The sequence below is a fragment of the Panthera onca genome, chromosome E1 (assembly GCF_046562875.1).
Source record: "Panthera onca isolate mPanOnc1 chromosome E1, mPanOnc1 haplotype 2, whole genome shotgun sequence".
Classification (NCBI taxonomy): Eukaryota; Metazoa; Chordata; class Mammalia; order Carnivora; family Felidae; genus Panthera; species Panthera onca.
Window position 1 is genome coordinate 8662534 of NC_138352.1, and position 15977 is coordinate 8678510.

At 56.0% G+C, this 15977-nt stretch overlaps 1 protein-coding gene across 2 annotated transcripts in view; it reads right to left on the reverse strand.

Annotated features, from left to right (window-relative positions):
• Nucleotides 1-1302: 1302 nt before the first annotated feature.
• Nucleotides 1303-15977, reverse strand: part of SDK2 (sidekick cell adhesion molecule 2) — a 264926-nt gene continuing 250251 nt past the window's right edge. For both annotated transcript variants that reach the window (XM_078438221.2, XM_078438220.2), the window contains 2 exons: nt 15501-15627; nt 1303-5550 (listed from right to left, as the gene is read on the reverse strand). In XM_078438221.2, the coding sequence (XP_078294347.1) occupies nt 5197-5550; nt 15501-15627 (481 nt within the window). In that variant the 3' untranslated portion in view covers nt 1303-5196. The remainder of the gene's footprint in view (nt 5551-15500; nt 15628-15977) is intronic.

A 15977-nucleotide genomic window follows, 5' to 3' on the forward strand; every position in this document is an offset into this window, starting at 1 on the left:
CCCCGTGCGGGGCTCAAACTCACCAACCTCGAGATCTTGACCCAAGCTGAAATCAAGGGTCGGACGCTTAATTGACTGAGCCACCCAGGTGCCCCCTTTTGCTTTATTTCAAAGAAACAGACTAGAATTCGCTGCCCATGCACGATGGCTGTGATTCATGTAAGAAAGACAACAGGGAGCTGTATACACGGAGACCATGCTGAGAAAAAGCAAAACGCTATGGCCCAACATTAACAGATTGGTGAATGAATTTGCATTTGTGTTTTAAGTAAAAATGAAGTGTCTAAGAGTATATTTTTGTATATTTTAAGTTCCCTGCTTTAATTGTGCTGAGCAGCCTCTTGTACAAATGTCTGATGTACGTTATACAGCAACGTAGACTATTTAAGTAAGTGTATTCATCTGGTGGCATTACACAATTAAAATCATTTTTCCTTCGTTCTCTTTCTCCTGTTTGACTCAATGGATGTGAGAGAAATGTGGTATCATGTCAATACCACCACACGCATAAATGCAACGATTCAAGCCCTCACTTAAGACCTGGGTGCATTGACTAGGTTAGTTACAACAAGCACCACAGTGGTTCTTACTATACCAACCTTAGCGTCTGGGGTGTGGCTGGGTAGGAATTAAAATGAACATGGGGTGGGCGTGGGGGGCGGGCACCTGGGTGGCTCCGGTGGTTAAGCGTCTGACTTCCACTCAGGTCACGATCCTCATGATCTTGAGGTTCGTGAGTTCGAGCCCTGCATGGGGCTCTCTGCCTGTCCGTATGGAGCCCACTTCAGATCCTCTGCCTCCCTCTCTCTCCGTCCCTCCCCCGTCTCACACACACACTCTCGCTCTAAATAGACAGTAAAAAACACATAAATAAAAATAAATGAACACGGGTAAGGAACTTGCCTTAAAATAACACAGAGGCAGCACGTGTCTCTAGAGCCAGACTGCTTTCGTACAAACTCTGGCGTTTCCAATTCTCAAGGGCAAGCAAGCCCCTTAAATTCTCCCTGATCCGGCTTCTCTGCTGAAGGTGTTGTCATGAGCATTCCCTGAGTTCATCAGTGGAAAGTGATAACAGCAGTGTCTGGCAGGGCGCAAACGCCACACAAATGTTAGCTATTGTCATTGCCAGTATTATCAATCATTATCATTTGGCCTCTAATCCGGTATAATCCGAGTGGCTATTATCCTAAAGGTGTAAAAGAAACAAGATCCCGCACTATTATTTGAGCATGATATGAAGGTAGGGGTCCCCAGTTACTTTCCCAGAAGGAGAAGAACGAATGTTGCTTCAGAACTCCAAAAAAAAAAAAGTTTATTTATAAAATACCGACAAGTTTGACAGGCCATGGGACATCTCGTGGTATATATTTCAAATCAATTTCTTTTTTTACCTTTCATTTAAAAAATAAACCTGCTAACAAGCTATATGACATATAGATATATATTTTTTCTTACAGATAGACACCTGCCACGATGAATATTCTCCCCACAATTCTTCATTATATCTTTTAAATCAAAAAAATAAAGATTTGTGTTGGTTTTTGTTTTTGGAGTCTGTATGTGTAAAGAAAGGTAACACGTTTAAATGCTTTTGGTTATTCTTACGGAAACAAAGAGAAGGGGGGTGGTCCCAGGAGGGCATCTGTGCTCCGGGTGGCGGCCAAGGTTGCCACTGGGCAGGACCATACAGAGGCACTCAGATCAGGTGGCTGCTGCTGGGGGCGGGTCCCCCTCCCCGCTCCTGTCCTCCAGCCCCTCACACCATGTGCACCACGGGGAGGGGAAGGAAGCCCCTGCCCAGAGTGGGCTCTGGGAGGCTCTGGCACCTTTGAACGCTCTGCCCAGGGAGGTGTGGGCAGAGACAGAAGGCCTCGAGACAGCGTGCTCTGGGCGGGGCAGCTGGAAGCGTCCGTGCTTCCTCTGAATTGGGGCAGTGTCAGGTGAGGGGACAAGACGGGCGGCCTGGGTTTGCAAACCCCCTGGGGCCCTGGGAGAAAGGCGCTCTGGAAGCCGAGCAGCTTTTTGGTTCATCTTGGCAGTCTGGGCGAGGAGCTGGTGTGCACGCAGGGGACGTGGCCACGAGGGGGAAGGGCAGTGCTGGTGTGCCCAGCGTGGGCTGCTGGGTGCAACACCAGATTTCCCGAGGGCATGACGAGGCAGAGCCAGAGGACACAGAGGTGTCCTTGTGTCAACCTGCTTCAGGTGGTCACAGAGGGGCCCTGGCATCGTCGGCCCAGGAGCCCAGAGGTCGGGGAGGTTCCCTGTTACCTACGGGCAGTGCCCGGCACATCCTAATGCGACCGGGTGTCTGGTCAGGGGTCGGGAGCCTCCACTGCCCCGGCAGATATGTAAATGAGGGCAGAGGTGTCCTCTTAGAAATCTAGAGCTCTGTCGTGGAGACCTGGGCTTCCAGATGTGGATGGGGCAGTGGGGCAACATTTTGGGTGGGTGGATATGAACTCAGGGCTGGATTTTCACGTTGGGCACAGCCTGCCTTCCGGCTCACACAGCGTCCTCGCCAGTGCCCTCTCAGGCTCCCACATTCGAGCGGGAGTCACCCCGGCTGCCTGTGCCTCACAAAGGACAGACGAGCCACCAGAAGGAATCGCAAGCCTGTTTGCGAACACACACCCGTGCATATCTGTGTGTGCATGTGCGTGAGCCCAGGCGTGCACCGCCCTGTGCTAAGTGTGCGTGGGTGTGTCGGCGTGGGGGTGAGTGAGCGCGTGGGGAGGGGGAGGGCGCACATCTCGGTGCACTAGGCAGTCTGTGAAAGGCAAAGGAAATCTGGCCTCGTGCACAGTACACGCACCCACATGCACGCGCACACACGCACACACACACACGGCTTCACGCGTCCTGCTTCCCCCCCCCCCCCCGACCCTACCCCACTCCCAGATTCCTCACTGGGCTGGGCTACATGAATTCCCTACTGCAAACTGGGAACTTCCGCAAATGGCTAAACGCACAGCAGATAAGGAAAGGGATGAGGTTGTTAAAAAAAGATGAGATGAAAAGGAGGCAGCGCGGGGAGATCACAGGCGGGTGGCTGCGGATGCGTTGCCATGGAGACACCAGATGTGTACAGGGCAGACCTCAGGCCTGTGTCCTCGTGGGGGTGCTTCCCTCCCAAGACACCCCGGTGGAGAAGCCGGCGTCTGGGCCCCGTCTGCGGAGACACCTGCCCGCGCTCCCGAGGGTCTGGGAGGTATGTCCTTCCCTCAGGCCCCTGGCCCTGCTCCCATCCCCCTCACCTGAGTGGGGGGCCCGCGGGGCCAGGTGGAGAGCCTCGCTTTCCTTGGCTTGCTTCCCAAATCCCCCTTTCAGACCTCCTCTGTTTTCCTCACCCCCAAGATGGGGCCTGCATTCGGCACTCCCAGCGAGCCCTGCCCCACTAAGGGGCCCCACGCCGCACCCGGTGTCTTCCTGCCGGACCACCTCCTCTCCCAGAGGCTGCTGCCCACCCAAAAGCACGAGGCTGGGCCAGCTGGGGGCACTCGGGGAATTCGACAGAATGGTTCCTCCCTCAATCCCTTCATCCTGGGGCTGAAAGGAAGATTCAGGCCACTAGAAGTGGCTTTTTAAAAGAACATTCCTTAGAGCAGATTGTGTGTGTGTAAAAGCTTTGCTTCCTGTCAGCTATTCTTGTCCTTGGTCCCATCTGACCTGCTCCTCCTGGCCGGCCTGGCTGTGCATCTTGGGAGCTGTGTGAAGTTTGGATGGGGCCCCTCCTTGCTCCGAGCCCCGGCTAGGCCGAGGCCGGCCTGGAACACATACCCAGGGGTTGGGTCTTTGACTCTTTGTTAACCAGGTGCTGGGCAGACAGGGTACATTCTGGGAGCTCTGGCCTCTAGACCAGGGGCTTGGCCCACTCCTCTGGGCTTCTGTGCCCCTGTGCTTGGGACTGGGGGTGCTTTAGACGGGGATCACTGTGGGTCGAGAGCGACAGGGACACACCTCTGGAAGTGAGTGTCCCGACTGGCTAGGACCCAAAGGGATTTCTCTTGGGAGAGGATCCTTAGACCCTTCTCCTTGCAAGTGCATGGGGGACTTGTGTGTATGTGCCCGTCTCAGGAGGAAGGGGTGTGTCCAGGGACAGGGGTGTGTCTGCCTAGATGGCCATCCCTCACCCCTGCCTAGCTCCCCAGCCGGTGCATGCTGAACTTCCTTATCTAAGCGCCTTCCTTTCCCTCTTGCTTTAAGGAGGGTGCTGGTGGTACCTAAATTGGAAGGAAGAGGGAAGTTAAGCTTCCTTCTTACATTCTTGACTTCCGGCGTTATGCCCAATTATCCCAGTGATGCCCGGTCAGTGCCCTGTACTCTGTTCCCCGGGTTCAGCTCTCCTGGTCTGTGCTCAGGAAAGTGAATTCAAGTCAAGCAACGGCCGGGTTCAGTGGTGGTGTGGGGGCCTCTCCCCACCCCTGGGGCCCTCTTCCTTGGAGTCACAGTAAAAAGCGTATGTAAGAAACAAGGAACTAGCTAGGCAGACTCTCACCCCTCAGTTGTTTTCCTTTTTCTAAATAAACCAAACGCTTGGTGGAGAAGTTTAACAAGGGAGGGGACCGTGAGGAGCAGGCCAGGGGGACGGATTGAACCCCCAGAGGCCTGTCAGCGATGCAGGGGGACGGCTGGGAGGGGTGTGTGTGTGGTGGGGGGAGAGAAGGTGAGCTTTGCCCTCAGGGGCGCCCAGCCTTGCACATCATCATCTAGCAGTGGGCCCAGGGCCCCCGCACTGGCGGAAGAGGCAGCTGTCAGGACTTCCAGAAGCTTCTCGCCCCCTGAGCACACTGCCTTACAGCTCTCTGGGCCTTAGCTTTCTCTCTCTCCCTCTGTCCCGCCTCAGCCCAGGCTGGGCCCCTGCAGCCCGACTCTGCGAAGTCTGTAAAGGCCCAGGGAACCCTACAATCTGGAGCTGACCAACTGTGGGCCACACACACACACACACACACACACACACACACACACACACCCACACCCACACACGTCCTCCTCCAGTGGTTTTCTTCTCCTCCTTCTCAACACCGTCTTTGCTGGCCCTGGAATCTCTGGAAAAATAAACTCAGGAGGTGAAAAGTTGACTTGGTTTCTCGGTGTTTTTGTTTTCTGGCAGGCAGTGCGGGGAGGGGCGGATGGGGAGTTTGGTGCTGTTTTGTTTTGTTTTGTTTTTCTTTCTTTCTTTTCCCCCTTCCGATGTCAAACAAACGATGAAAATCCTGCTATAGGAGCCCGGGGGCCGGGGGTGAGGCTGCTGGGGGGGCGGTAGAGGGTGCTCTGCTGACTCGGGGGGTTCGGGGGGTTTTGGGGCGTTGGGGTCCGACTGGCCTTGGGCCGGAAGAGGCCGCCCTGCTGGGTGCTGCTGCTGTTGGCGATGGTGGTGTGGTCCGGCTCGCCCGAGTCGCTCTCCGTGTAGCTGTACGCCTGGGCCCGCGAGATCCCCTTCTGCTGCCTCCGCCACGAGTTGTAGTAGGTGGGGTCGCTGATGTAGTGGTTGACGAAAGAGTGGGCCTTCTGGTGGGTCGGGTCGGCCTCGTACTCACTGTCGCTTCCCTGGGAGGACAGAGAATCGGGGAGTCAGGGGCCCCGCGGGGACGGGTCCGTGTGCCCAGGGCTGCAAGGCGCCAGGCGCCCTGGTTTGAATCTCCCAAGGCCTGGACTGTGGCCACCTCTCTCCCCCTCACTGCCCAGGGGGCAAAATGCCCGGATGTGCCCACCTTCCTTGCCTTGGGAGCAGATCGTGGCGTTGACACACACAGCCTTGAAGGGACCCGATGTGGATCGAAGACCTGAGTTCTAATTCTTTTTCATTGAAGGGAACTTTATAGCACATGAGGTTAACCGTCTTAAAGTGTAAGATTCAGTGGCTTTTCATAACACTCACAGTGTTGGGCATTACTCCGTGTGGCTCCAAAACATCTTCATTGCCCTGTACCCACTGGAGGTCGTTCCCCCTTCCTTCCCCCGCCCCCACTCCTGGTAACCACTTTCTATCTCTATGGGTCTACCTACTTCGGACATTTCCTACGGGTGGGATCCTATAAAACACGCCTGTTGTGTGGCCGGCTTCTTTTGCTCAGCATATCATGTTTTGGAGGTTGAATTCATCATGCCTTTTCATTTTCTGTATTTCCGATGCTTTGACATCTGGGGCCTTGCTGATTCTGGAGGGGCTATGGCTCCTGGGGCTGGTCAATTTTTGGAGCTAGCGAATGCCCTTTCATCACCAACCGCTGCTCCTAATCACCCCAGGGGCCAGGTACCAGGCAACTAGGGACAGCCCCTGTATCCCAGAGCCCACTGAATTGATTCATACTAACCTAAGCCTGCTTCCATAATAAAGGCTCCTGCCCATGCGTCCCTCCTGCTTTCTCTGCCTCTGGGGGACCCTAGTGCTTTCCTGAATGGCCCTGCATGGTGTGATGGGTCCCCTCTTCTTGGGAACTGTGAATAATAATTTTTTTCCCCGGGACAATCATCTCCTGATCTCCTGGCCTTGCCATACCTGAATAGGAACAAAGCCTACATTTTAGGACAGCTATTCATGTAGGATGTACTGAGTTCCAATCTCGGTCTACCTCTGACTTACTGTGTGACTGGGGACAAAGCCAGGGCCAGACTTGGAGAGGCTCCTGGCACTGAAAGGACGCTGGTGCTCACCCATGTTGTGATCCAGAATAAAAGCAACATCCATTTATAAAATGAGCATGAGAAAAATATCAACGAAAGCTCTGAATTTCACACGATGATTACCCTGTAGCTTTCCCCGATAAATACAACATATTCAGTTTTTCTTAAAACTGTCGATAACTTTGGTGTCCTCACCATAGCTCCAGCTGCCTGAGGGGGAATCAGCCAAGAGTCAGGCCGGGTTGCGAAGTAAAACAGCGTTCCCTGGTTCGGATCTGAATCGTGGAGCTAAAAATATCATGTGCCCCTCCCCCACCCCAGGCTCCCAGCAATGTTTTGAGAACTAAGAAGAGGACAGATGGGAACACGCTTAGAACTCTCTGGAAGAGATGCGCTCTGATTTTAGTGAGGCTCAGAAGGCCTCGCTCAGGTCGCCGCGTCCCTGCAGAGCTAACACATGGAGGCGGTAAATTTTATCAACATACTTTGGGTAAAGCTGTACCAAGTAGACCAGTGAACCCCATATCAACGAGTCTGGGATGACTAGCTGTGTCCTGCATTACAGGCAGAGCAAACGGAGAGTTGTTGACCTTGCCCCAAGGGGTCTGAGCTATGGGGAGGGGCAACGTGCACTTGCTCTCCGGAACCCCAAGTCCTGTATGGCATCTAGCCCCTTCATGAGAAAGAGCTAGAATGTACAGAACTATAGCGGTGCCAGCCGCGGGAGCAGGTGCTCCGTCAGGAGACTGTACTGAACTCTCACACCTCGGCCCCGTCACTGCTATTGCTCTGGAAGTGCTGAGAACACCAAGGCAGAGAGGATGAGGGATTGCCCCAAGAGATGATGCGCTAGGGGACTCAGGTCTGCCTGATTTTCCAAAGCCTACATATGCTCCACCCCGCTCCTGCCTGGAGGTCACAAGATGGGAATGAGAGCCCCTCTAACCTCCCCGTGGGGATGACATACACCCTAGTCCATCTGCAAATTTACGTCATCTGCCGCCTCCCCTCCTCCACCTCATCCCTCCGTAGAGATGCTCTCCTTACCACCACCCTGCACAGGCTCCCAGGACCTCAGTCCTCTTGGCAGTAGAGACAATGGAAAGTCCCTCGGTGTCCCCATGACGCAGCGCAGCACAATACAAGCCCCTTTCTTTGCCTACTGCCCAGCTGCCAGCCCAGGAGGGAACAAAAGGGCAGTACAGACAGGGGCTCCATATGCCAAGAGTGGGGAGGAGGCTGAGGGCTGGGCACCCGATGCCTGAGGCCGCAGGGAGGCCGCCCAGAGGTGGGAGAAGTCTGAGCAAGCCATGGTGGATGCCACGAGGCAGGGGGCTGGGGTGGGGGGGCTCTGGTGCAGGAGCAGCGAGGGTCTGTAAGTGTTGGGTGGTGGAAGGGGGCACCCCACACTTCTCTCTGTGAGACAGGTCTCTCCGGGAGGGCCCCCACCAACTGGCTTGAAGAGTTGGTAGTGTCATTGGTAGAGGTTCTAGAACTTTGGCCGGCCCCAGAAGCCAGTCTCCATCACCGACTCTGTCCCTCGCTAGCTAGCTAGCTAGGTGAAGTCTGGGATGCATCACTTGGCCTCTCTCAGCCTCGGTATCCTTGTCTGTAAAATGGGTAGACGCCTGCAGCTCACAGGGTGAAATGATGGAACGTTGTAAAAGGTGTTACTGGGGAGACAGCGAGGTGGGTCTGGGTGCGAAGGCCTGGAAGCCCCCAAGGAGGGATCAGAAGGAGGAGGGGCAGTGGAGGCCTGACTCAATGCTCAGGTGGCTGGCAAGGAAGAAGAATGTTCAGCTCCTGTCCTGCAAAGTGAAGCATCACTAGGGGGGATGGGCCTCTCTGGTCCTCCTGGGGGCCCAGACCCCAGAGCCCATTCGTGCTAATGATTACGGTCGGCATTCCGCACTCGGACGGGGGTGGAAAAGCGACGGAACCCAGAGCGGCAGCGGGGGTGGGGGTGGGGGAGGTGCAGGGGGCTGGAGGCGCGCCCGCCCCGCCCCCAGCTCTCCGCAGCCAGGGAGGCGGCCTTTGCATTTGCTCTGCTCTCCCGCTTCCCTCTCCTGGAACATCTGTTTCTTTTCTGCAGGGGGGTGGGGTGAGAAGGGAAGAAAGCGAGCGAGGGTGGGGGGACCCAGGGCGCCCATTCGGGCTTTCAACTCTCGCGCGTAATTGAATGCAGCTTCCCAGTAACCGACCCAGCACAAAGGGGACCTTTCACGGGCAGTCCCACCAGGCCGCCAGGCAATCAGGCGACTGCTCCAGCTCCGGGCCTCTTAACAGCTCCTCAAAGCCACTCAATCAGCAATTACCGGGCCTGCGGAGGGGAGCGGAGGGGAGCGGAGGGGCGCGGGGAGGGGGTCGGCGGGAGGGACGCCCCGGGGAAGAGCCGGCAACAAAAGAGAGGGGGGCAGAGGAGAGCTTTTTGGTCTCCCGCTGTTGCCAGCACAGCGGCAGGGACGTAGGGGCCAGGCAGGGTGCGCTCATCTTGCCGAATCTCCTGAAGTCTGGTGGGACTGTGCTGCCCCAGGTGACAGGAGGTCCCCTGTGCGGCTCCTTTGGAGGCTGGAAGCTGGAGCCGCCGTGGCCCAGGGGCTCCCTGCACCCGTCTAGGCTGAGGCCAGCTCTACAGTCAGTCCCTTGGACGCCCTTCCCCTGGAAGCAGGGGGCCTCTCCTGCGCATCAGAGGTGGGGGGATGTGCTGAGTGTCTCCCTCTCTAGAAGCCCCCACAAGGAGCAATTTTGTCAGGCATCTGGGCTCCTTGTACTAAAACAGCTAGAAACCTCCCAGGAATGTCCTTGTTCTTTCTTTCTTTTTTCTGTCTTTTTTGTCTTCTTTCTTTCTTTTCTTCCTTTCTTTCATGTTTATTTTTGAGAGAGAGAAAGAGTGCAAGTGATGGAAGGCAGAGAGAGAGAAAGAGAGAGAGAGAGAGAGAGAGAGAATCCCAAGCAGGCTCTGCCCCATCAGCACAGAGCCCGATGTGGGGCTTGAGCCCACGAACCGTGAGATCATGACCTGAGCCCAAATCAAGAGTCAGATTCTCAACAGACTGAGCCACCCAGGCACCCCTCCCAGGAATGTCTTTTTAAAAATGCCAGCTCAGCGGGGCCTGAGGCAGTGGGGATTGCCCCCACTTCTAAGCTCTGTGATTAAGGGCAAGCTACTTGACCCCTCTGAGCCTCAGTGTCCCCAGCTGTTAACTGGGAATCCTGCAACTTGCCTGGTGGGGCGACTGGATTTGAAATGAGAACGTGCACAGTGCAGGACTTGGCACAAAGCAGGGGCCCCACATGTAGCGTTGCCTCTTTCCTCCGGGCTCCCTCTGCCCTGCCCGTAGTGTGTTTCTAGTTTGGCACAAGCCTGGGCTTCCTGGGCCTGTATGGGTCAGGCTAAGGAGAAGCCGGAGATGGGCCCCAGTGAATCTCTTAGACTCACGGCCCAACCCAAGAGGCGAACACTGTTAAAAGACCGGAGACACTCCGAGGGAGGGGTTGTCAGAACCACTCGGCCAAACGCACACCTGCAAACCTGCCCGGCTCCTCCCTTCTCTGCATGACCCAGTCCCGTTCGCACTCTGAGTGAGGCCCGAGGCCCAGCTGAAATGCCACCTCCTCCAGGCAGCCCTCTGGGAACCTCCAGGAGGATGGGACCTTCCCCCCAAGATACCTCAGAGGGCAGCACCCCAGGAGACAGGAAGCCTTTTGTTTCCCATTTTCCTCCTGAAAATTATGGCGTGGCGCCGTAAAATTTTAATACGTGAAAACACGTGAGTATTCGACGCACGTGGTCTTCCCTAATGGATCATAACGCGGTTAAGGCAACGTCCCTGAGAGTCGGTCCTGCTCACCACTATAGCTGCCACATGGAAACGGTGCCTGGTACTGCTTCGTGGGTGCAGAAGAATTCGCTGTTGAATAAATGCAGCAAGGAAGGAATGAACGGGTCCCAAGGAGGACAAACCAGCAAGATGGCCACACAGGGCCCACCCCCAGCATGGCGCACAATAGGTGCGTAGCGGGTCTCAGGTGGGCCTGGCTTCGTCATTGGTGGCTCCCTGACTCATGCAATAGATAACCCCGCCAGGCTTTGCAGGGGGCTGTGAAGGTTAAGTGTGCCATTCTGGAACAATCCCTAGAGTCATTCTTGGCCGCCGGGAAGGGCTCCGTAAACATTCACCATTAATGACTGGGTGCTCAAAAGTGTTACAGAAAACCTAATTTGTCCTGTCTGTTTTCTTACTTTTCCACATAGGCTTAATTTCACTGCAATGAGTTTCCTGGGGCTGCCCAGGAAGTCACAGAGACTGAGTATTTATTAGAAGAGGCGTGCCCTGGGCCGAGAAACTCCTTTTCCATTGAGATTTACTTGTGTGCTATATAATTTTTCTCCCATACTTGGGCTCTTAGTTTGAAAATGACGTTGGAATGCAGCCATGCTTTGTTTTCAGAAGTTATATCAAACAAGCTATGGGTTTTCAAACCCCAGCCTTTGTTTCCTGCACCCCCACCCCCCACCCCCAGCCTGGAAGCCCCTTCACCAACACCCCTCTGGGGACAGCCCTCCCAGCCCCAGTCTTCCCACAGCCCCGTTAAACCACTTCTTAACATCTTGTCATGCGCGTTTGTTTATAAGCAACGCGGACTTTTGTTTATTACCCTATCACAGGGAAAGGGCCGGGCAGATTTCTGCCAATGTTGGGTTGTCACTTTTGGGTGGTCTGACTTGGAAGAGAAACCAGGCAGCATATGGAAAAGTCACTCTCAGAGGATGCAGGGGGAAGGGTATACTTCAAAAAGTCAGGCCCTCATTCTCCAGAGCAGTTGAAACGGGGCCGGGGGGGCCCATGTGCCTGCTGACCCTCAAGGATGCCCCTCCAGAAGCCATCCCATGCGGGCAGACTGGGGAGCACCCGCCTGAAGCCCCAAATTGCAAGTCGCAGAGGCGAGCGGGTAGTAATCGGATCTGCTTATTTATGTTTTCAGCAAGGGCATCAGAGGGAGACCAGCCGCTCTGTGTCCACGTCTATCCCCTCTGGCCCACAAGCAGCTCCTTGGAGGCAGGGTCCTGTCTCCATCACCTCTCTGTCCCTGGAGTACAGGCTCAAGAACTGAGTGTTGAGGAGAAGTCAGCGTGTGCCCCCTGCCGCACCCCCCCCCCCACCCCGAGTCGCCCTCTCTGCCCTGGGCGGGGGCAGACATCAGGCCTCCTTAGCTGTTAAGACACAAAGTTTGATGTGACCCCGGAGGCAACCAGGCAAGGCTCCTGGCTGAAGCAGGGCCCTGTCCTCTGTTTGCTGAGCCTGTAGGGGCAGAGTCACAGAGCAGTCTGCTTGGGGTTCTCTCGGTGACACGTAGGGGCTCAGGGTGGTGGCTCTTTCCCAACAGGTATGGAAACAATTCAACATTGTGACAACGGCACACTTAACGGTCCTGGCGCCCTGGGCCTGGGGGACGTGAGCGACTGATGGCTGAATAGTCCCGGGGGCCTCCTGATCCTTGCACCTCTGAAGATACCAATGCTCTGGGGATAGCCTCCTGGATCCTGTACTACCTGCAGTGGACCCTAAAGCCAAGTGCCTGGTTTTCAAGAACCATTCCAGAGCAAACAGACCCAGATGATCCCGACTGCCATTGCCAAGGCCCCCGTGACCAGCCTGGCTCTGCAGGGGCCCGACTCCATCCCATGTCACGTACTCCTGAGAACAGCCCTTCGGAAAGGGGGCCACCGTGCTGTGTGGGTCTGGGCCGCGCAGGACCCCTCCCCATCCCGGAGTCAGTAGGGGAAGGAGCCGGATTCCAGCCCGGGGCCGTGCATCAGCCACAACTACGTGCTGCTGCTTTTCAGAGGAGTGTCTCTGATTCCAAGCCACCCTCTGATGGGGCTGGATGACCACCTGAGCAATCTGCTGTTCAAAGCGGCGAGGGCACCTGTCCTGGGGACCACCTTAATGCCTCTAGCACTTTCCTCTGAGCGTGTATCTTTATCCTTTGAAGACGGGCTTGAGTTGTTGTTTGTGTTTAAGGAAAATCCACAGTTATTTGTTCTCAAGAGCGTCTTATCAGCTGGTTCTGAAGGCCCTTCCAGGAGGGTCTGCCACAAGGGTGACATCACCAGCTTTGGGACAGGGTAGGGCCGGGGGGCCAAGCTGGGCTCTGTGTCAGAAGGCCTGTGTGCAAGGTCTGCCTCTGTGACTCGGGCGCTGGGATCCTGGGTTTGCACCTTCTGGCTGTGGGGCCTGAGCCAACTCAGCGGAGCTCTGTGAGCCTCAGTTTCCCCATCTGGACAAAAAAGATGACACAAAGGCCGCTCGGAGGCTCGCTGTGATTACAAAGTGGTGAGGCACATGGGATGATGGGTGCAGCCCCAGGTGGTGTGGCCATGGCCATCTGTGTCACTCTGAAGGATCGCTCTGAATGTGTGCTTCTGGCCTTGGTCTAAAAGGAACAGCTTTACAACTGTGAACCTTTGCATCTCTCTCTTGCTAGCCTACTAGGTCTGGACTAGCTTGGCCAGCTTCTCCAATGACCCTTTCATGCCTGACACCAGTGTGCAGAGTGCCCATGCCCCATGTGCCAAGAAGGGCACTGGGGAGGTAATAGACCTCGGGACGGTCACAAGTCCCTGACTGCATGGAACTTTGCTTTCAGAATAAGTAAACTCAACTCAACCCTGCTGAGCTCCAGATCAAACCCCAAACCATCCTAAAGTCCACAGGCGGAGCTCTAGGCCCAGGCTGTGGTCCACTGCTGCCCCTGAAAGGGAACGTGGGTGTTCTGCTGTGACAACTGGCTTCTGGAACCGGGAGGCCTCCCCTCTCCGGGGCACGTGCTCCCTGAAGGTGACTGGTTCCAGATGGCTATGGAAAGTGCATTCAAGCGGTGGGCTTGTGTCGAACAAAAGACACCAGTGGCAAAGTGGGGGAGTCTAGGGACTCTGCCCGCCTTGAGTGGGCGTGACGGAAGTAGGATGGTCTTCGGATGAGGTTTCTTCTCTCAGCAACTCCTTCGAGGTGGGGGTGGGTGGCTGGTCTTAGGGACCAGCTCCGCATCCTGGGGGAGGCTCCTCCCGACTCTTGAGGAGATGGCCCTGGGCCATCTGAAGACATCTGGGCAATGTCTTTTGCACTCAGAGGGCTCCCTCCCTGAAAGGTCAGTGCCCAGCCAACGAGTGTGCATGAATGATGCCCTCTATAGAAGGACGAAGGAGGCTGATCAAAGCAGGAAGGAGAGTCCCCCCTGCTGGCCACTGCCTTTGCTCTCCAGAGACAGGAGTGTGGCTTAAGGGGCCTTCTGTTACAGCCTCACGGGCTGTATTTTTTTGAATTTTACCTCGAGTGCCTAGAGCCTAAATGCCCATTGCCATTTTGGAGAGAAAGAAAGAAGAATCATGCTTGAGTGAAGCATGGCCTCACAAGTCCCAGGATGCATATGGCCGCAGAGAGTTAAATACTTGTAACAAGACGCCATAACCTGAATTGTGTGAGTTCCTGTGTCAGCCAGGCTAAGTTGGGGTCTCTGTCCCTGCCAGCTCAGAGCTGGGGTGTTAGCTCCAGCCTTGTTTGCTCTGCCAAGCCCATCAGTAACCCTGGAGCTGAACAAAACAGCAGTGAGCCAGAGGCCCTCGGTCTACTGGGCCCACAACCGGAACCCGGGCATGCTGGCACCACCTACCCGGCCGACAGCCTTGTTCCCTGCTGGCATCTCTTCTTCCTTGGCCTCTCCCAGGACTGGGCATAAAGGTCTAGGGTGTGGGACGCAGTGGCCTTTCTCGGCCCCTCCCTGGGCAACCACCAGGCTTGGCCGAGGCCAAGAGGGCTGGGTGGGAGGCCATGACATAACTTCATTGGAATGCACTCAACCCCCCTGTCCCCATAGTCTGGGACAGTGTCCCCATGTGGTCCACCTAATGGCAGCCTCTCTCAAGCTCTGTGTCTCTCCCAGAGGCACCATGTCCTTCCTTCACATAAAAGCTGACATTTATCGGGGCGCCTGGGTGGCTCAGTCGGTTGGGCGGCCGACTTCGGCTCGGGTCATGATCTCGCAGTCCGTGAGTTCAAGCCCCGCATCGGGCTCTGTGCTTACAGCTCGGAGCCTGGAGCCTGTTTTGGATTCTGTGTCTCCCTCTCTCTGACCCTCCCCCATTCATGCTCTGTCTCTCTCTGTCTCAAAAATAAATAAACGTTGAAAAAAAAAATTAAAAAAAAAAAGCTGACATTTATCAAACAGTTGCCGTGTGCGCTGTGCTACGCTTCTCTGTGCCTTAACCTCAGCAGTCCCACAGCCCCATGACAGCGCCCGTTAGCATCCCTGCCTGTAGAACAGATGGAGAAACTGAGGCCCAAAGAGGTTACCTACCAAACCCAGGATGCCCGGGCTGGCGGGCAGCAGAGTCAGGATGGAAACTCAGGTCTGAATCTCCAAAGCCTAAGGCCTCACTAATGTGTACTGCTTCCCAGCCTCGGGGCTCCAGAGCTTCTGGCCCTCAGTTTCTAGAGTTCATTCTGACCCTAACTAGCTACATTCAACCATTCTCCAGGCTCTGGCAATGCAGGGCTCCTTCCCCTTGCTTCCACGAGATCCTTTGCAGGCCAGAGCATGTGGGGAGATGCTGGAAACCCTAGAGGGACTGTGTTCTTGGCGGGCGGGGGGTGGGGGTGGGGTCTCACATCTAGTCAAGGTTATAGGGCCCCGTCAGCCCTGGAGCAAACTCTGAGCAGAGCTTGGGAGGGGACGGCTGGTTCACATACGACCCCTCCGTCTTTGCGGCTCCAGAAAGGAAAGGAGGAAAGGAGGCCCATGTGACGGGCCGCACTCTCAGAAGGGGCCGCTCCACTCCCCTCTCCGGGGCGCCTGGCCCCCCTGCCCCTCACCTGAGAGTCGGAGATTTCTGAGGGCTTCTCGGTCAGGCTGCTGCTCTCTGCCGGGATGAGGTCGTTGTACTTGGTCACGTCCTCGTCGGAGTAGTGGAGGCTGCCCGGGCTGGGCCGGGGAGGAGATCTAAGAGGGAGCGGAAGGGACGCTGAGAGCCAGCCTTTCCCAGAGCTGCCGCTGTGGCTGGAGAGGCCACTGCGGGGCCGGGAAGGGCAGGGGCCCTCGACGGGTCTGTCCCACGCTGTTGCTCTCTGTGTCTGTTCCTCGGACAGCGGAGCCTTGGGCTGGGGGCCCCTCCAGGGGTGGGAGAGGCTCAGTTGGGACCAACCTCCTGAACCAGCTTCAGGGAAACGGGGAGGGGCAGCACCCCACTCGATCCTCCACTTGTGGTTTCAAGGCCTCGGGCACTGGGATCACTCGGCAGAGCCCCCTGAGACCCCCGAGTCAGAATCCCAGGTGAGGCCGGCGTGCCTGCG